The 21,894-nt window shown below is 37.5% G+C and overlaps 1 protein-coding gene across 6 annotated transcripts; it reads right to left on the bottom strand.

Moving 5' to 3' along the window:
• Positions 1-551: 551 nt before the first annotated feature.
• Positions 552-15,369, bottom strand: LOC113665627 (uncharacterized). 6 transcript variants are annotated; one of them, XM_027181346.2, is made up of 6 exons: positions 15,026-15,369; positions 13,017-13,095; positions 7,461-7,604; positions 6,490-6,756; positions 2,837-2,980; positions 552-2,534 (listed from the first exon to the last, which is right to left on the bottom strand). In XM_027181346.2, exons 3-6 carry the CDS (start codon positions 7,542-7,544, stop codon positions 2,358-2,360), a joined length of 672 nt encoding a protein of 223 aa, XP_027037147.1. In that variant the 5' UTR covers positions 7,545-7,604; positions 13,017-13,095; positions 15,026-15,369; the 3' UTR covers positions 552-2,357. The 6 variants fall into 6 exon arrangements, with proteins under 6 accessions (XP_027037147.1, XP_027037145.1, XP_089064426.1 ...); XM_027181344.2 differs by having other exon boundaries at positions 14,985-15,348; XM_089208300.1 differs by lacking the exon at positions 13,017-13,095 and having other exon boundaries at positions 14,985-15,306.
• Between the last annotated feature and the right edge of the window lie 6,525 nt (positions 15,370-21,894).

The raw sequence follows: 21,894 nt of genomic DNA, 5'->3' as shown, positions 1-21,894 counted from the left end.
TTTTGTTCGCCCTTAGGGGTTGGTGTGAGTTTTGACCTATAGGGTCCATAAGGTAAAATAGCATGATATGATTTCAATGAGTATCTATTAACATAATAAAACCTTTGATCTTTTCAAAGTTGGGATCCTGTGAAAGTGCTGTTAGAATTAAAAGAGTTTGGCCGTTAATCAGTTTTTTTTTTGTTAAGGGCACTGCTTTTCCCACGGCCGAAGCCATCAGTACCATCTCCTAGAAATACGGAAATGCGGAATATAGTAGTAATAGCTTATTCCGTCGGATCACCACTTTCAGCAACTTTATGGAAGTGGTCGATTCCCTCGAACACCGGAATATTGCCGCTGTACCAGGAGACCGTCAATTCCTCTATACTGTCGCTACGAGACCTTGCCATTGGATTAATATCGTAAGAATATTAACTTATGTTTCTAACGCAACTGACAACTGAAATCCACGGAATGCACTTATGCGGTGTATGACGTTAGAAGAACTGACAAAAACCCCTGTGAAACATTTAAAATTATCACGGTTACAAATTAATAAAGACAACAACTTTGTTAAATTTTGTTTTATTACCTTGGACTAGCAACTTGCAATAAATAATTATTTCTTTTACTGAGGTCGGTTGCCGGCCACATAGTGGTCAATTGCCCGATGTAGGAATCATAACTTCAGTAACATTTGCACAGTGTCTATGTGAGTTTACCAAGTGCTTTTATTCTATGTGTTATTTCCCCTGGCAAAACTGGTCCCTAAGTATCGCATACATTACTGTTTTCCAAGCTCACTTTTCAGTTAAGATCACTGCCCAAACAAACCAGGTTCACATGCGCCATTTTTATGCTTCTACTAGCAACACTATGTCATTTTCTCTTCTTAGTTTGCTTACTCTTGTAATCCAAAGTTCAGGTTTGTCGATGGAAGCCAAGCTACTGAACAATTTACGTTACAGTTTTTATTCTATATTTACAGCCACCAATTACAATTGCTGTTAGACTACAATTGTACTCGCATATATGATCAAAAGCAAAACAAATAAAAAACCCCAGCTCTCAGTCGTGGCTTATTAATAACCCAATTGATTTCCATGTCTATCACACAGCTTTACCAAGCGTACTTGAAACTAATTTCTTTCTTAACATATCATCTTAATATCGTTAGTGCCTGTGATCAACTTGGTACATGATAAATATGTTGTACGTAAGTACCTGTTGAATGAATAACACCCCTTGCGAATAAAGGGTCGTTAAAACATTCTCGCGATAAAAGTGGTCGAGATTCACGGAGACCTGCTAAATCGGTTTCGGTCTTCGTAGCCTAGGTTTGGCTTCGTCACCAAGGTCACGAGAGCAGAGAAAAAGACCACATCGATTAAAACGAATTTCAATGAGTCTACCCATTCAAGATCTTTTACGTCCTATTTTTAGAGGTATGTCCAGGATTGATCGTAAATCTCACAACTTTGAAAGCTCTAAGCGAGATTTTCACTTTTCACAGTTCTCATCATTTTCGTATTTTCCTACCTTTTTCTTTTCATTGTTAATTATTAAGGTTTTCTTAATTCGTTAGCGAATGCTCGTTGCGCAGCACAATCCTGAAAATACTTCGGTAAATTTGCTGATTTCGATATAACCGAAATTTTCTCCGTTCAAGTACCTATAAATTCAGCAATCATTTCAAGTTAGATAGCAGGCATCCATCATAATTTCAAAAAGTTTCATAACCATCTAACGTCAACGCAGTAGAAAATATAATTTACGTTTCTTAGTTTTCGCCAACCTTTTGTAAAAACTAGAAGTTCAATAACACATGAGATCATTCAAATGTTCAATAAAGTAGTCAATCGACTGGCATTTGGTGACCTCTAGGGGCCGGCTGTTATAGTTTACGTAGAAGAACAGAACTTTTATTCTTAAATTTGTCGTGTTCATCGTTAGTAATGCGTGCTAATCTTCGTCAACCCTTATCACTCTAGCTACACTTTGGTCTGGTCTTACTTCTTCGGTCTTAAGCTGCACTGGAAAACCAAAATCTTTTAGGTTTCCATTTATCTAAATCCAGTTTCTACGTCGCAGCCAAATGAATCGATCTGTGGTAAAACAGTAACTTACTTAAGCTACTTGCAAGTATTTTGCATGGGAGGGAACAGAGCAACATGCAATGTGGCTAATTTGGAGTAGTTCTTCTTTCTTTGCTATTTTCAAGGTCATCAATGAAAACGCTGAAGGTAATGAGGGCCACCTCGTAATTATGACGGGACTAGTTCAGTGGTTAAGTTTAACTCTTTATCTGGCACATTTCATCTTGATGCATTTCCATCAGGCCTGTAATCGGCTCCACTTGAAAAGTCACTTTGATCTTATTTCGTATTTCGTTTGTTAGTTCTCTTGTTTAATCCAGTAGAATACCTTTGCTCTTTTTCCTCTTCCTCACTAATTCTTAAACGTTCACATCTGTGTTTTTTCTGACCCCATTTCGTCGTTCTGTAACGGGTGCAGGTTAGACCTTCGTCGCATGGACAATCTCTCAGACCAGGCTGAATTAACAGAAGGAAAATCAGGTCAACTACGTATTTAGTATTCTAGAATATGGAAATTTACAGCAAAGCTAAGAGGTAGAAAATCTTCGGGATTACATTGGTTTTGCTTTACCACGCTTTGTAAATGGTTTGGCAAACTCTAACCACTTTCTCTATTTGGGCCAAGTAGAGGCGAAGCTTAGACTGATCTCGACTTGGTAGCTTTATTGTACTGGGCTATTTTGATCAGTTGAGGGCTTGGTTTTACAGTAAATTTAATCAGAAAGAGGTCTAAACATTACTATCAACAGTTATCTTACCAAAAGAACAGGCTTGCATCTTTGTCCCTTTTGGGGTCTTCGCTTACAGAATCCTCTATTGACACTATATCTTATACAACACTCGTCTTTCTTGCATTGGCTCCAGTTTCTACATTTTCTCTTCGTAGAAGGCGATTCTTTGTGCTGCGAAAGTAGTAATAAAGATCATATTGATGTTGAATATCAAAGTACTTGAGTACATGCTCTTCTTGAGAAATCAATTTAAATGTAACGAACATACAAGTTGGCAGCAGAGCAAACAAATGTGCTTATCAAAATGTCTTGAAGAGGACTCTGATCAAATTATTCAACGTGTCAAGGGTCACTACTCAGTAATCCACTCCAGTTGTCATGGTTTGTTCTGACAGGTTTCACTGTTAAACCGTAACTCATGTTGATGCACTTCACATCTCCTACGCATGACCACGTGATTTAAAGAATAAACATTTGCATATAGATAAATCATTAATAACTAGTAAAAAGGAAAGCCTGGCGCATATTGTACTATTCTTTTAGAAGTTCTATTTTTTAATTTACTGAATTCAACATTCCTTTTGGATCTCGAAGCTTGATTCTTTGGATATTCGCATCAACCAGAATCAGCGGTAAGCATGAAAAAAAGGGTGTCACGTTATCACTTTAAAAATGCTAGTTATGCATGGACCCAGGCGTCACGAGAACGAAGATGACCTTTACAGGTGAAGTTTAGACTAGTCAGTATCGTCTACAAGAACAATTTTCTGAAGCCGGGAATCACTATGGAAAATCATAAAAAGGGGGTAACTCTCTAGAGAAACTCTGGTGCTGCGTCGGTGGGAGAGTATAGCAGGGAAATTTACTATCGAATGAGTTGATAACTTAAATTGGCTACCGTTAAGAGTTTCAAAGCTGACGTTTCGAGCGTTAGCCCTTTGTCAGAGCAGAACTCGTTTGTTTTGATTTAAATCTTACATAATATAAGGGGTACATTAAACGATCATCGTGCATAATGTAAGAGATGATTTCTAGTTGAAATAACGATTGTTCCACTTCCACAAGGGTTCATCGTTAGAAATAAAGACTCAATCAATATTTTCAATTTTTTTTATAAATCGATCTGAAGTGGTTCTTTGCAAGTGACTCTTGAACATCACTATGCATGCATGTTGTGTTACGCACACTAAGCATTTTACCCACAGATCGCTGGGTAATCAAAAGACAACTATTTTAGAAGATAACAATATCAAGCTCTTATTTAGTAATTACATCAAATCCGTGTTATTTTGAAAGCTCAAAGAGATTAAGACTAGTACGTAAAGCAGATAAAAGGAAGATTAAAATGGATCTCTGGATCAAAATGCTCAAAAGTTTTTGTCCTCTTGGTTTCTCTTGTATTTTGCATTTTGATACAATATTCGGCAATATTTTCCCCAAGTATTGAACTGCAAAGTTCTGAATCTTAAAGAAGCTAAATATGACTGACAAGCCGCCTCTTCAGCGTTGTAAAATAACGTAAAGAGCATACTGCAGCTGTCGGTTTTGTGTCGCCCACGCACTTGTCAGAGGGTCAGTCATCTCCTGGGCTCAGTGCCAACGTGTGCAAGGTTAATCATAATTCCAAAGTGGTTACTTCAGTTAGAAAACTATATAAGCGTAGAAAGAGTTCCTTGTGCATTTGGTATATTTGAAAGTATTGAAGATGTCAAAAAAATATTTTAATGACTGTCTCAGGAGTCGAAAACGATATATTTCGCTCGAGTCGTCTAACCTCAACGCACCCACGTACTAATTACCGCTGCAAGACCCACGCATTGTGTTCATCAAGGTTCTGCCCTTTGATGAAATAAACTAATCGGCGAAGAGATATCGTAGATGACTAATCCAGAATACACATTAAGCTTCTTTTTTCTCTTTTTCTTTTCCAAAATAGTCTAAAAGGTATTTTGGTCTCTCACTCGTGAAATCCAAGTGTCTCCCGCGACCCACGTGAATCTATAGGGTACGCAAAATTTTTTTGCTTTGAAGTGGCCGACAACATTCGAATATAGGAAGAGTGATATGGTTTAAAATCAACAGAGCTATTATTTTGTTTGTGTTTATCCACTCCAGAAATATCAATTATCAAGTCCGAATACCATCCATGAAGATTGATTTCTGAGGGCGTTTCTTTCCGTTGGGCCCATAAAATGCTCTGACCTTTTTCCACGCCTCACCAATTTACAATAGGTTAACAAATTAACAAGTTCTTATGTTATCTCTAACCTCGTGTCTGTAGGTTATTTACACCTAACAGAACCGGAAATAATTAATGGCTTATATTCAGTCGCTAATCGCTGGCGAGTTGTGAAATTGCGCCCTTCAATAGAAAACATGCCGGTACAGTTGAAAAGCGTTTAATCGATTGAAAAAATAAAAAATTTTCCTCATTTCTTGTGAGAAATCTTGCAAGGAGCCGTTTGGATGATATTGTTTGTTTTCTGTAAGAACTGAACCTTGGACCTGGACCTGGGATAATAGGTCTATTTTCAGATTAATGCCAGTGTGTTTTCTTTCGCGTGGGTCGTAAATCGGCTGTGTTGCTGCAGTTTCAATTAGAGCACAATCAAATTTAGTGATATGTAAATGTTTCAATTTAAAATTGAAACGAAAGCAAAAAAATTAAAATAGCCCCACATTAAGCCATGGGCCGGTAACTGGAAAAACTGTTCTCTCTTAAAAAAAACAAGTACGTGTTATGTAAAATGATTTTCCCTCATTTATTTATTATCATTTGCATTCTGTTCCTTTCGTTATTCAATTATCCTACGCGACCAATCAGAAAATATACTTCGTCAGATCTTCAATTGCATTGCATCCAAGTTCTTTTACTTTAGTCTCACGACAATAGCAGACTCCGTTCATGCCTCAAGCCTCCATAGAAAAAGTACCGACCTTCTTCCTTCAGTTAAGCAAGTCTATTTATATCTCGAGAGATATTTAAGCGCGCCACCAACGGCGAGCTTAATTTACTAATATCGTTGAATGTTTTCATTGGAATGGAGTGTTTTTATTAGAGAGGAAATTATCTTTCGAGGCTCTTTCTCTTTTCTTTAAGAATCATAAATTTGACTCTCGGATGATCAAAAGTATATGATTTGTAGAGGTATTTTGTATCTAAAGGCGTGCGCAGCACAGGTGGGCAAGACGAGTTATCAAGAAGGATTTTGACCCCCTCTTATTCAGTCGGTGAAATGACCCATGAAAAGAGCGTAGAGACCATGCCATTAATCAAATAGTACATTAGCCGCCGCTGGCTGGTAGGGTTATTACCTTGCTTGGAATAGTTGTAGAATCCTGATCGATGAAGGTAAATTTTCCATAACATTTAAGTGAGAAGAAGATAGCAAACGACCTTGAAAATGAACAATTAACTCTTGGAAAACAACTTTAGCCGCGGGAGATTCCGGGGCAATTAAGTGTCATTTTTTTGCAATTAATTTTGAAATGTCTCAACAGGAGAGCAATAATGAAGAACCTAGCACTTATAATCAGATCTTTGGCCCTGATGTAGTCTGTTTAGGTGTATGGAGAAAACACGTTACAAACTACCCATGCTGTGCCTCAAAACATGTGGTTAACCAAAAAACGTCCCACGAGAGTAAACAATCCTTAAGATTTGTGAATAATTATCTTACCCCCACGAGACTTCCACTTCGCAATTTCTTGAGCATCTTTTTCATGTTCTTTTTCCTTCTTCGTTTTCTTTTCTTTTCTCCTCGAATAGTTTCTACTGGATGTAAAGATGCGATTGTTGCCTCAGTCTGAGAGACATTTTGTCTCAAATGGACAGCCGTCGAAATGTTTGGGTATGAACTGTTCCCGCCGTGTGGGTCAAATAATGTAGACCACCCTCTCTTGTTCGCCACGTGCCGTCCATGAGGCTTGTTAACTGATTTATTTTTCTGCAAAAGTTAAATGTACAGGTTACATTTCCTACACAACTTGGATCTGTGATCTACTATCGAAAACGATGGCTGGGTTTCATTAGTTTGCTTCATTTGTTAAAATCACATCGTTTTACGTCTGTGGCCTTTGTTGTCACAGATAACAAACAAAAAGAAAAGAACATTTTATTGCATTGTTTTGCTCGACGCTAATATGCATAATAAACACTAATCTAATAGAAATTTCTTTGCTTTTACGCGCCCGTCGGTTTAACAAGTCTAATGGAATCTTGACCTTCAGGAAAAGAATGACAACGCTGAAATAGAGAGAATCTGTCTCCCCCATTGGTTTTTGAAGATGATTCCGTTGACCCTCTATGCTAAGTCTACAATAGCTCAAGAAAAAGTGAAACGGCACAAGTCCTAGTTCACTTGTAAACAATTGACATCGGGTCGACAAGTAGTATTTTACGTATCTAATGATCGCTTTCACTGGGAAAGGCCGATAATTATTTGATTGATTAGAATAGTTATCTGTTTTCTCTCCTCCCAAACATCAAGATCTGCCAAAGTTGCATCAAGCTGAGGGCAATAAAATTCAAACTGAGCGACTAACGCATGCTTATTGATCCACGTGTCACTAAGGCCTTTGCTCGTGCACTAAGAAAGAAGTAAGACAACAAACCGTTCTGGTCGAAAAATAGAACAACGATGATTATTACCTTGATTGATGTCTGATCAGCATGGGTGTAGAATGTGGAGTGATGCAGAGCAATGATAAACAGGAGGCCCCTTAAGATATCCATTGGAATATGTTTTAGCCTTGGCTTTCAATGACGTGTTACTCAGGAACAGTGGTGGTCTATCTGCAACAGTGGACAAGTAACACGCGTTATATTTCATCGCAACGGGCTCATCATAGCTTAGGTCACGTGGCTCATACATGTCATTAATCTTCAAACCCAATCAGGAAACAAAAATAGCTTATGTTGCGGTCTGTGTGTGCGACAAGAACATGGCTTTCCGCTTGCGTGCGGTTCTTTGTTTAGAAGCGGTGTTGTTTGCGAATCTCGATAGCCGACTCTTTACACAAACTCGACAAATACAGCTGTGAGAAGTTATTATTTTTTTCCTCATGACCTCGAGCGAGCTGTTTTGTGATACTTTATTCTTGGCTGTGACAAAGTGCAGAAGTGTGGACACTCAATGTCTCTTATCGATGGTAGCAAAGTAACACGCCTTAAAACTCTTAACTAAATCTCTACTTTAATACGGTTAGAGGTATCATCCAAGTATGCAATAAATACCATATTAACCGCTCCTGCTCCGAAGTTAATTAAGAGACAAATCACTGTATAAAAAAAGCATTACACAGATAGCACACTTTCCTAAAGAATGCAAACAATCCAAAAATAATGCAAGTTATTTCATATTGAACACAATTGATCGCAATGCATGAAATCCAAACTGATAATAGAAACACCTGCCACATTTACTAGGTAATTATCATTCGCCTGACTACAGCCAGATTTCGCTCATTCTTTGCCTACATGAGCAGTTCCGATTTATTTCACTGATCTCTATTTAATTTTCATTCCCTAGCATTGGGACATACTTCCTAAGTTTATTGAAAATGACAGTGCGCTGATGTCGTCGTACAACTGTGTGACTCTACGGCCGGAGGAAGGAAGAAATTCAATTCCTCAACCATCAAATCAAGCGATTTTTATAAGTAGCCTTATAGCCAGAATATTCCTTTGCAGACTTTATTCCCTGTTACCGCTTTGAGCATTTCTTTTTGTTGTTGTCGTGGTGTTTCAATCTGAACCCACGGTTTGCTCTTATTCCTTTTAAGTAAAACTATTTAAAAATCGCAAACTATACTTTCGGCTAATATGATCCTTATACAAAGCAGGAAAAAGCACCAAAAAACTCTTTATGGGAGAGTTGTCAAGGCTTTCAACTTTCCAAATGGGAGAAAAAAAAAGGTGAAATATGCTTCACAACTTACGGCAAGAGCGAGTTCAGTAGCACGCTCCCGCAATCCCAAAGGGGTGAACGTAGGTCAGCAGTCAAATTACCTTCATCACTTGTGCTTTAGATCTTGCCTAAAAATATCTGTATGTGATCTGTTATAGGTTCCCCAATTTATGAGAATAGAATGATATTGGAACAATTACGATCCGAATTTTCCTGATGTGAACCAGTTACTTCATGAGATGTACGGTGTACTTGTTCCAGCCATCCTTCCAATCTCAATTTCATGGACTTGAATTTACGTAAAAATAAAAAGAAGTAACTCCACCAGTTAAACACCAGCTATTCAAATTACATGAATACCGATGACTTAAGGTTTAGCCTGTGCCCCACTCTAGTTTGGCGTGATTGTGACGTACATGTGTCACTCAAGAGAGTCATCAAGAAAACTTGTCAATAAATTACGAACCAGACGCGTGGTCTTTTAAAGGAAACTGAAATGGGTAAAAGCTTGTTTAGAAATTATACTTTTACAGCTAAAGCTTGTTTAGAAATTATACTTTTACAGCTGAAGGCACGAGGATGTTTAAAAAAAGGAACCCTCAAAATAAAGTCACATAATTAATGAAAACATTTTTTGTTTTACATTTTCTTTGTAACTAAAGATTTACGTTGGAATACAAACAAAAGGAACAAAACAGTAATAATAATTTTTTTTGACTAATGAGCGGCACTAGCATCTTCTCATTATTTCTTGAAAGTTATTTTCCTATTCACCACTTTTTCCCCATTGAGACCAACAGTTTTTAAAATCATTCAAGCTTCAACTTTTAATCTTACTAAAGTTTGAGTCATAATGCGATAGGGAAATAGTAATCTTCTTTCTTGTGCAGTTTTGAAATATTTTTAGCGTGAGCAAGCTGTCTTCTGACCTTAAATTCCCATGAGATTTACAGGAATTCGTAACCGGAATATGTCGAATGTGGCTGTCTTGTCTTAGAGCTTTAGACGATTGAAAAACAAAATAATCCTTCATTGTGTGGAGCATTTGAATAGGTGATGATATCAACAGGTATGAGTAAACATGTCTAAAGTAAAGGACCAACATCTTTTGGAACACTTATAGGGAATTTATCCGATCCATAGGTTAATGCCAAGTTTCGCTCTTTAAACATGCCCCAAAAACCAATCTTCAAGCGTTTTAATGCAACACGTTGGGGAAGGGATCAATACCTTTTTACCATACATAAAGAAAGGAAAATTGGAAAAATCTTGAAAGCTGAATTGCATAGCATATGGTTGGAATTGTTATTTCATAGTTCTTCTTATATTCTTACATCTTTAAAATCTGTGGTCCGTGGCCGGGTGGGTGGGTGGGTGGGTGGGTGGGTGGGTGGGTCCTGTGAAGATCACAGTTTGTATTTTTTCATTGACCGATTTTGAGGTTGCTTCGAGCTGAATGCCAATCATGGCTGAATTGCACTGAAACTTATAAAGGTTTGATTGTTCCGATTCAACTTGATATTCTCGAAACTGCATAGCGATCATTAAAAGATCTATGTAAGTGATGTACCTACACTTTCAATGACGGCCAAGTTATTTTGAGCCTTATTTCCGATACGGAGCAAGATCAGATTCGGTAATCCTTGACAAAGGCTCTTTTGCCTTGATGTTATCGCAAAAAATTTATGTCTTTACTGAAAGTCAATATTATCTCAAAGAAATACTTAATATCATGATAAGAGTCTTATTGGCGAGTTTCTACCTTTTTTTTTCTCCGTGAAAATCAAGCTTCACCTTTATCGTTGCATTTGATTGTATTAGCATTTTCTTTTCGTGAACAGCTAAAGAGGAAGAGATGAGTTTACTTTGTACAATCTTTTGGTTTTGAGTAGGGCGAGAAATTTTCTTATCGATAAATTCTATAATCTGAGAATAACGTAAACTGAATCAACAACAATCTGAGCTTTTTCGTTTTTCGTCAAACGCAATACTTTAAATCCGCTCTCCGCGGACATCGCCACAAAAAAAAAACTTACCGCCTCTTTAATGTACCGAGACTAGGAGAGAGAGTCTTTCAGTCGGCGGCTGTCCAGATCAGGCTTCCAGAATTTCCTTATCTCTACAATCTATCTTATGGGCTTTATACAAGGATTAACTCGACTGCGTCGAATTTTATTGCCCCGTGAAAACATTTCTGACTGAATTCTTTCAGTCTCTTTTCGAGATCAAATACCTAGCCGTGTTAAAGTTGCTAGTTTTTTTCCTTATCATAACGGTTTCTTGTTTATTCCCGACTCTGAAGAGTCCTTTTTGAGATATACCACAAGGTATGATTAGGCAGCACCCAAAGATGACATACCTGTGGTTTGGGTTTCAGATTTTGTTGCTCTCTATAAAAATATATGCTGGTGCCGCTAAAAAGTTTGGGCGCTAAATTAAGGTTTTACTTCAAGAACATAGCTGTTTTCACTGATATAAAATCATCAAGATATTGTATTATATTAGCCTCCAAAGAGCAGATATTTCTTCTACGCAAAAATTTTCACGACATTTTCTAAGTGATTAAAGGTATGTTCAGACGGCCTAATATTTCTAATCTTATGTGTGTACTAAAAAGCGGATACACAAGCTGATGGGCTTATAGAGACTTGTTTGTTTTCCTCAAGTAAATCTATTTCTTAGGGATCACCAGATAAGGGCTTTGGTGGATATTACAGACAATTTCCGTATTCTTGTTTCATTTTCGGGCTGGTTAATTTTGGTCATCAATTAACGACAGTAAACAAATAACACCCACTGTCGGGAAATTTACACGTGAAGCGCCGGGAAGGTCACAGCATTTCTCTTCTCACAACAAAATCACATGTCTTCATTAAATATTCCGTCCGCCCATCGAATAAAACTTTCTACTAGGGTGATAATCACCATTTTAAGATCCTTTTATATCAGAAGGACATGTGCCAATGCTCAAGTATTCCTTTTCTTTTGTAGTAAAAATACGGTCTATCGTGAGTAAGACAGAATTGATCTAGTAATTTGATGCCAATACTAGACTATGATCATGATTTCTTGGGCACGGTTTAGGATCCTCTGACAAAAAAGCAGTAAGGAATTTCAAGCTGTGTGAAATGGTCAGTTTTCATAAGTTCACTTTAGTCAAAATTTCGGTTCAAAACCATGTATGTTTGAGCAGCTTTACCTAGATTTACAATGTCCATAAAGGTAGAAACATTCGCCAGTTATGGTATGCACTCGCTACACGCATTTTCATCGCTCTTCAGTTTAGTGGGATATCGACAAATATTACATACAGAACTTTCATGCGTCAAACACGGCTGTGTCTTTCCCAGTTTTTCTTCTTTAGAGAAATTAGGTCAGCAGAGGAGTTTCTTGAGTCAAAATGCAAATAAAACTGCTTAGAGTAGTTTTTCTTTTCAAGTAAATATATGGAAAGCCTACGTTTTGGCTGAATGTAAATAACTTGAAACGGCTTCCAGGGAAAGGGACAGCCGACTTCCGGCAGCGTTTCGCCTCTCAGATACACCGTGCTTGCGCATTCAATTATGTAGTTTTTAAGAATTGGTGTCGCGTGCATTGAAGCGATGGTTAAGTGGATGGTTTATGAAATTTCACCAGGTCAGTTAAAGAACGCACAGAAAGAGATAAATTTGAATTTCTGGCAGCTGAGCAGTCCAAAAAAGCAGCTTACGTAGCTCAGCCCCTAATAGGAATAGCAGCGATGAAGACTTGTACGTGACCGAAACACGTCAAGAGCTTATTAAACAACTCATCAAAACTACTGACAGTATCTTTTCCTTTCAGGGAACGGTGGAGTAGATGTATTAACACTGCGAGTTTTTGACATGGTTCAACTCAAAGAAATTCGGCCTGAATTAGACAAAAACTCAAAAATTGAGAGCTAAAAGGTAACAAATACTGAGCCGGAGACTAAATCATGGATTGACGCTGTTATTTCGCGACTTCACATATTTATTTAACTAGCTTTTAAGCGCGGACTCTGTGGGCAAGGATAGAAAAGCCGGAAATTTTTCTTATCATAATAAGTCATTTAATTGACTTCCCTGTTTTCATTTGTTGCTTAAGCGTGCCCCACACGAATATAATATTCTCACACAGTGTGTGCTATCCATGAATGTGTCCCATCCTGTGCAAAATTTCCTGCGGATGACTTTTCCTAACTTCCTAACTGGCCGTAACTGAAGGTCCGGAAGATTGAATTCTATTAAAAGAAGACAACGTTGATGAATTGATTAACGCTAAAGTTTTAATACCCCTACCTTTTTGTAGGTTTTGATCCCGAGATCAACGATTTTCCTTTTAAACTTTGTTGGATGAATTTCTTCTGCGTTGATTCAGCTGGGAGGAGGAAAGATTGAAAAACAAGGTCATAGATTTGCAGTACTGTGGGGAATTTCCGTTAGTGGGCAACTGGTTACTTGGGTCTCTGCCATAAAAACAGCTACTTATCCTTTAGAGCTGATTAACGGTATTTATCACGAACTCTTTCGACCGGTGGGAGATACGATGGAAAAGGGTTTTAATGGACTCAGTAAGTTAATGAATGGTTGATACCACAAACTGAGTTGCCGATTTTACATAGATAAGGAAGTTGAACTTGGTTTTCCCATGATCGTGTCGAAAGCTATTTTAAGCCTCGAGTGAACATAAAACGGAAAAATTATAGAACTGATTCCATGGCAATGGTAAACTGGCGACTAATCCAAAAAAAATACTTCCCATTTAAATCTGTTTTGACATCTTATCCTTTTACTCGGTGCTTTTGGATTGACCTTTCTCTATGTAGGGGGTAGTATAACAAGCTTATCTTATGATCCCTCGTGGTATCTCGTGGCACTATTATGACACGGACAAAATAATTAACAAATAAACCCACGGGGACGTCGAGTATTCATAAGTATCTCTATGCACTTTTCGATAGGTCTTTGAAAGACTAACAAACTAGTTCTGTTGAAGAATAAATGTCATAGGCAAACTGACGAGCACGCTCGAGTAGAATCCTCACGATTTTTAATGAGCTTAGACAGATCATAATCCAGTTAAGAAAGGTGTTTTGTTGTTCTTGAGCGGTTTCGTAACTTTTAAGTCAGGTTTCAATTTGGTACGCGTCAGAATCGAGGTTGAAAAAATTGCTTCGAGTCTCCCGCCTGATCTCCATAATTTTTTTGATGACTTGGCGACGGCCGACTCGGACACATCGACAGAGGGGGAACCTTGCAGGAGGTCCCCACGACATTTGTTGATCTTGAAATACCGAATTACTCGTTAATCAGTTTGGGGCTTTAACCAACAATAAAACCAGTATGTGTTTCATTTAGCATCTAAAAAATGCAAGAACTAGGTGTTGATACTTAATTCAAGACACCCCCACAAACAACATGCTGTGTTTGTAAACTCTTTGTTTCGTCTCTCAGCCGACAGTCTTCTCAGATTAGGTGGTCTGTGTTTCCCATTTTTTGTCGTTGTTGCTGTTTTAGGAAAAGTTTACTACTTTTTTCCATAATTTTAAGACTACCTGTATCATGTCATGATAACGGTTCATGAATGCGGTTGCAATAATTGTTATTAGTGGCCGATAAATAGCTTGGTTAAGAATGTTTCTTTGTTTCCGGATTAACTTAGTTTCTGCTCATAAACGTTAAGTTTTGTAAAGTACAACACTATGAGTAATGTTGTGTCCGATTTCTTAAATAGTTTAGGAAAAGAACATGGCAATCCTGTATGCCCGGATGAATATGTTCAAGGGGCAAATAGGCGCATCCGGGGTCAGCGCAAAACAGACAATCGACAAATAAGTCGTTTTGTACGTCACAACCTTTACAAAGACCTTTTCTGTAGAAAGAATTTCTTTAAACTTTGATGCAAACTGTGTTACAAACCTTAACCGACTTCAAATCCTTTATTGATTGAATATAATTTGCTAGAAAGGCTTAAAATTGTCCCCAAGAACTGTCAAATTGGAAGAAGTCGTTAACAACTGGACACGATCCAAAAAAGACCAATCTACTTCTAATTTCACTTTGGACATGAAACAAACAAAAACCAAGCGGACATTGATGCCGATTACCATGACGAAAGAACAGATACGTAGAAATTTGGGCCTCAATCTGTTGTTTCGACGCCCGTGACCGGCTGATTAAACATTAACATTACATGCAAACAGCAAAGATTTCAAGATTAATGTTTTTCCTCCATGTGCATATCTTGAATACAGTTTCCCTACTTACCCCCCTCGCCTTCCAGAGTGTTTTTCAGTTGCACCACTTACCATGGAGCAGTTTCTATGGCAGTCCTCAGGAAGATGGTGCGTTTACAAGAAGAGCTTTCATGTAGATGTTCTGTCAGAAGTCTTATGTTGAATTATATAGTGTTCAGCTATAAAAATAGACTGAGTGTCCTCTTACATCCTGCTTAGTAAGCAGGTACTCGACAAAATAACACAATCTGTCCACTACACTCGCCTCTTTTAACGTCACAGGCCGTATACAATATGTTTTCTAAATGAAGTTATAAATATCCTACAAAGAAAATTTCTTTTCTATCTATTGAGTGCACCTTTGAGGTGAAGCGAGTGATACTGTTACTACTAGAAGAAATGGAAACCTTAGACTAAAATATTGGTTTGCTAAGGAGCTTAAGATTTCTCTTTCAAGCCATTCAAAGTATGTATTAAGTCCTGTCCTTCTCTTTATGGGCAGTGCCTTGACTTTCAACTGTACAGAATGCAAATAAGGTCTTTAAGTCACACAGCTGCTCTCTGGGATATTATGATTTCTTGACCTGGTTTAATTGAATAATTGGTTTAATGTTAATTTGCCAGCTTTTTGAAGACGAAATTCTTTCTGTAATAGCTTCTTTTAGGTTTGCGTTTCGTTCTTGAAAGACCTCAGGAAATCTACTTGCGTTAGTATATCCTTCACTAAAAAACTGTTCCGATCAACTGATATCATATAATGATTTTGGTGTTGAAATGAAAATGAAAATGCTATTATAAAAGCGATAAATGTGGTTTTGGTTTATCAGCTCTCTTTCTTCTGTCATTAAACCTCTTGTGTCGTCTTGGCCATAATGGCTTAACATAAGCATATGTGCTGGAAAGACAGCCAAGACAATCGTCCAGAGAGTGTTACAACAACGCTTACATTGAAGTCTATACTCTTCTTATTTCTTCACCAAACTTAAAAAAAGACGACTTAACTATGATGTAAATTGGATGCAAAGTCATAAATTCTATCTATTATTAGCTAAATCTGCAAAAATCTTTAAAACCCGTTTAACCTTGGCAAATCAACAGCGTTTTACCTTATAGAGCTTTTTCAACTGACAAATGTTATCTGTGAACAGTGATAGGATCCAAGCCAGTTTACAATCGAAATCCGATTGTTATATGAACTTCAATGACGCGTGCATGAGAGCAGATGGTGGGTATGTGGTTATGGCCGGGTTCCCAAAAGGCGATTTGCCCTATCTAAAAGCTATTCTCTGATTTGGCTGTAAGGATATCACATTCGACTGTCCGTCTCTGAATTGGCAGAACTCGCCTTTTCAAAGGTGTGACATAATGATTACAAATGATACCAGCTCCTTATTATGGGAGGGAATCATTGTTTCAAAATGGATTATTTGAAAATTTTCGAATTGCGAGGGTCTAATATGATATACTCGATTAATCCGTCATATGAAACTGCTCAAGGCATATGATTCGTGGTAAAGTAATTTTAACATGTCGAATGATATTCTACATGATGATTTTCAGTCATGTGTTAGACGCCCAAGTCCTATGCAGGAGTTGGAAGTGATGAAAGGTTTATCTTTTGTTGTAATTGAAACTTGTCCTCTAGGCATAACTAGGCGACTACAGAGTTAAACTGATGAACTTTGTACCTTTTATTATTAGTATAATGAACAAAGAAACCAAGCTTTCCATTGTTCAGTTTTCAAGTTTTTTTTCTTAGTTTATTGGCTGTTAATAAAATTTTGAAAAGTAAAGGAGACACTCGACCTACGGTAATGATAGCATGCACGAGGAATTTCAAATCTTATTATGAACTAGAATACTTCTGTACCTTGAAATTGGCTTCTCATTAATATCTTAAGCCGGCACTGGGAAGGGTGTGATACTGTTATTAAGAACTGCTTGATTTTCTTATTTTCAACAGTGCAGTGACCATAAGCTTTATCTAACAAAATTAAGTGACCGACGGGGGTAGGAGGGGGGGGGGGCAGTGAATGGTGAACAGAAAGTGAATGTGAACAGAAAGTGAATGCTTACAGAAAACACTTAACCTGGTTTCTATATCGTTTCTTAACGAAGGTTTGCATTCTGCATGAGCTTGAAAAAAGTACAAACAAGGGAACTTCAGTTTAGGCAATATATTGCCTATAAAATGACCACTGCATGGAAGATATCCTGTATAACATTCTGAAGAGAACATAAATGAGAGAACTAGTAATAAGAGAACCTTGAGGGAGTTGCAAATCCCACTCATCAAAATGAGTAAAGAGGCTTTATTTCAATGTGTGTTTTACTGTAAAGATCTCCCATGTCGTCAACGGATCTCACCCACAAGCTATTGAACATATTTTTTTTTAATCAAACGATGCCGATGACGGAGTGGAAATATCTCACCTAAACCTGAGAGAAGAACTATTGTTTTAAAAAAAGGAATCCGGATTAAGCTTAGCGTTGCGTTCAGAGCCATCCACGCGATGACCTTTGTGTAGCCATCCAAATTAGAAAAGAACTGTCAGTGCAGATCTGAGATAAGTGCACCAAACGTGACTAACAGCTATTTCAAATAATAACAATAAATCACTGTACAAATTACCCAAAGACTCAGTTATGATAAGGAAAGTTGTTTGCCCCTTCCCCCTTAAAAAGTAGCATACATCAGTGACGTTTTTGGGTAACATACATGATTTAAGATGAAGATTTCATTAATTTCACTCAGAGCAAGGTTTATAAACAGCTTGAAAACCACTCGTAAATATTCTTTTAAAAGATGGTACCAAGGTTATTGGAATTATGTTTGTGACGTAGAGTGGATTAAATAAAGATGTTAGTTTGAAAGTAAATGTGATGATTGGCTTTTACGCGGTTTCCTATTCAAGAATTCCTATGTCCATTTAATCTTGTTAAATATTTATGCGCCCAAGAACGTCAAGCCCTTCCGGAAGAATTTGTCCATAGGACCAAAATATATCAAAAAATGAAACTTTCATTGAAATTGGTTTAAAACGACGATGAATGGTAATTGGGACATAATAGTTAGTAGATAATAACTAAAATATACACGAAACGTAGCTCTTGGAGTTTCTTGATAAATTGTACGGTGGGATTTCAGCCCTTTGTCGAGAGAAGGTGTAAGAAATCTGATAAACTGCCTCTTTGTCGAGGAGATTATTACTAGAAGATTCCAGCTGTAGTGATAGTCTAATACTGTGGTGTTGTTGTGAACTAATTGTATTAAAGTTTAATACAATTAGTCTTTAACAACAATATTCCTTTTAATGATCTCACAATAGGACCTACCTGAAAGGCACCAAATGGTTGGTACAGTAGACTTAAGATTGAGAAGTCTGCGTAAAAGCCCTAGCTATTTTGCTGTTTCGTAGGTAAGAAGTTGCCCTTTCATGGTGCATCCTTCCAAATAGGGGAAGTAATGGGCATTGCCCGAACAGATTGCGAATAACTGTTTACTTAAAAATTTCTAATTCAAGCACACACATTTAAGTAAAGTCAATTCTAGATAAACTTTTCAAGCATGTTTTAACTACACATGCTGTAATTTCAAGCAAAAACAATAAATACTCATTTAAATACCATTAATATTTGTTCAATCTGCTTTGCAAAACGACTACGATGACAAACAGGTATTTTTCTTCCAAAAGAATGCTCTAGTTTCTCTAAATCCATGGAAATTCTCTCACGCGTACTTTCCTTTGGCTGTTGAATTGAAAGAAATGTCATTTTTGGCCAAAGTTGTCGCTTCTGCAGCAAATCCAAAGAGGAAAAAGTTTCCCTAGCTATTTACTTTCGATGACATCCCAGACAGATACCTTCTGAGGGTTACTATCAACTAAGTTAGAATCCTGGACCTTTCTAGCACTCTACCAAAGAAACCAAATTTGTCGCAGTTCCAAATATGTTTCAATCTGTTTTTGTTCTGGGAATATGATAACTTTTAAGAGGTGAGAGGTGCTCCTCTTCGTTAAAGCAGTCAAAAGCGGTCGCCCCGAAAACCCTCAATGAACCATCATTCTATTCAAAGGAAAAAGTAATTATAACCCCAGATGTTTCATGCTACAGAAACGTGATCATTTGGCCGCATAAGTGGCGCTTTGGATCCTTCTTTCAACAACTGTTGATAAATATCTGAAACGTAGATAATGTCGCCTCAGCAAAAATAGCACGAAGGCTGTTTTTACTTCATAAGCACCTTGGAGCCATGGATTCCCTCCAAACCACATTGCCCTACTGAGCCGATTTCCGTCCCACGTAAATGGAAATATTCTATACACTTCTCTTTGAATATTGTTCTTCGAGTTCGAAGATAAGTATCTTTACGTCCCAGATTGTAGATTTAATGAGTAAAGGTGTTCCCCTAATACCGTTGTCCGATATGCCACATGTATAAATCGACAAATTCCTGCATACGGCGTTCAGTGCAAGCGTAATCATTGCGAAAATTTTATCGACCCTACTTGGGTGTTTTTTTTTTTTTTTTTTTTGCAATTTCAGGTCTGGTCATTTTCTGTTATTTGCCCGGGTCATCGCGATGCTTTAAACAGGAGGATTCTAAAATCGTTTAAATACTATTATTTTTCCAGACTTAACTCCACTATCAATTTCGCGCTCTTTCTGAAGCGAAAACGGAAATAACTTTTTAAGCCCTAAGTCATAGCTTGCATCCAAATTTAAACATTTCTCGCTGGTGAATCGTCGATACTTCATTTCTTACTTTGTTTATAATTCAACGAACCATAACTTGCTCGCAAGTTTCAGTAATTTGTTTTCTTGAAAGAATTTTTAGCAAGGAAAAAACCGAGAACGAAAACACAATTTTTAGCAAATTTCCTTTTTCTCTAAGTTGAAAGAAGTTGCCAGAAGACAGTTTTTGTTACAAGTTATAACTAACAAAAGGTCTATTTCCTAAGGTTCCTGAACATTTTTCTGTGGATTTTTCTTTTGAAGTCGAATTTTCGACAGGAAATCAACAACTCATGATGCCTATCCATATCTTTAATGAAAAAATCACGGCCTTCACAGCTTTCATGGTCGCATCTTTCAAATCCCAACACTGCTTAATTACGACGCATTCAAGTCAATACAAGCTTTTTACAAAATTTATTTCGCATTCCAAGCTTTCGTGCTGAACAGCACAGCACTACTTTATAATCACGCAAAAGTTATTCTCATGTTAATTGACTACAATGCTCCACAGACTTTCGAATCTTACATAAATATTAAACATAGAGCTCTACAGAGCTACTCAAAGGGTGGGAAATAGTCTCATCCATTCAAACCCTCAGATGAAACCTAACATAAGAGGCATAAGAGAAAAGGTTAAAAGTCGCGATTTCTAGGCTCTCGCTTTATTTCCTCAAAGAAGCTGGTGGTCCGTTTCCTTTCAATTCCAAGTCGCTTTTATCATTTTCCGTCTCGTAAGCCAGGATCAAATTCTCTAACAAAAACGAGAACCACAATTCATGATATTAAACTCACAAGAGTTGGGTCAATCGACTCAGGTTCTGAATTGTTTACGGAACAGTTATACTTGGCAACTTCAAGAGAATATGTAAGAGAAGCCCATACGATTCTGACTCACTGTTCTCACGTTTCAATCGACCAGTGATGTCTTAACACGAAGTAGTTTACCGTCGTTTCTTTCAATTCGGCTCATTTTCCTAAACCGAAATTATCAGTCACGCTTAACAGAATATAATTTCAACTGATGCTGACATCATAAAGTCCATCTAAAGAAGAACACATTCCCATCTTTTAAATGCATCCAATGAAAAATATGAAAATCAGATGCACCAATTATTAATAATTATAATAAAGGAAAACTAACAGAGAAGACAGAAAAAATAATTTTATCAATTTTGCATGAAAATTGATGAGAAACATAATGTTCTCATAAAATACTGTTCAAAGACTCCTGTGGAATATGTTGAAGGAAGTTAAATGGTGTGAAATAATAAAAAGGAAACATCTCAATAAAAATTGATAACGACTGAGGATGATGAGCAAGATTTTAAAACAAAAGAATGCCACATTTGCAACAAAAATGCTCCAAAAAAGATATTCGTGTAAGAGATCATTGTTTTTATTACTGGTAAGTATAGAGGATCAGCACGTCAAGATTGTAACCTTAAATTCCAATTGACTGATAAAATACCGGTTATCGTCCAACCGAAACGTTCCCTCCATCCCTTGATCACAGCAATTTACATGGATTTTCATCTACCATTCCCCTTTCCTTATGATTTCGGGTATCGATCCTGGGTTTTAAGTACAACCCAAGTATGGGATTCTGAAAAAAAAATTAGGTTCCCCTCACTTTTCAGCTCCGTTTAAGTTATTTTTTTTACATAAGCAAGATTTTTAAAGATACCGCGGTACCCTGAGAAAGAGCTTCAGAAAGAGGGTGATCTAATAAATGCCATCAAGGCCCCATTAACGGCCGCGTTTTTGTCTAGTCAGCTCCGTTTAGGTATTGTTTTACATTAGCAAGATTTTAAAAGATACCGCGGTACCCTGAGAAAGAGCTTCAGAAAGAGGGTGATCTAATAAAAGCCATCAAGGGGCCATTAACGGCCGCGTTTTTGTTAAGTTGAGATGTAAATCGCCACGCGTCGACTGCCTACTGCAGGTCTCCATCATAGGACGAGGTCGACTGCTTATGAGTTACCATTTGTACCTTGGCGATCTAATACGATTGGCGGATTTCGATCCCCATTGTTCCGGTTTGTTCTGGTTTTCTGAGAGGTCTAACTCCAAGCCCAAGTTGTTCCCTCGGCGGCTTGCTGTCGCACCGGCCTCCCGTTGTGTTTCCTGATTGTTGGTATCCACGCTTCGGGAATTTCGATTCCGTAATCCCTGTTAGCTTCATTGACTATTCAGTGTGAAACAGT

Source organism: Pocillopora damicornis, chromosome 5, assembly GCF_964200805.1.
Source record: "Pocillopora damicornis chromosome 5, jaPocDami1.2, whole genome shotgun sequence".
Classification (NCBI taxonomy): domain Eukaryota; kingdom Metazoa; phylum Cnidaria; class Anthozoa; order Scleractinia; family Pocilloporidae; genus Pocillopora; species Pocillopora damicornis.
The sequence above is the reverse complement of the archived record's forward strand: the minus strand, read 5'-3'. Positions and strand labels throughout refer to the sequence as shown.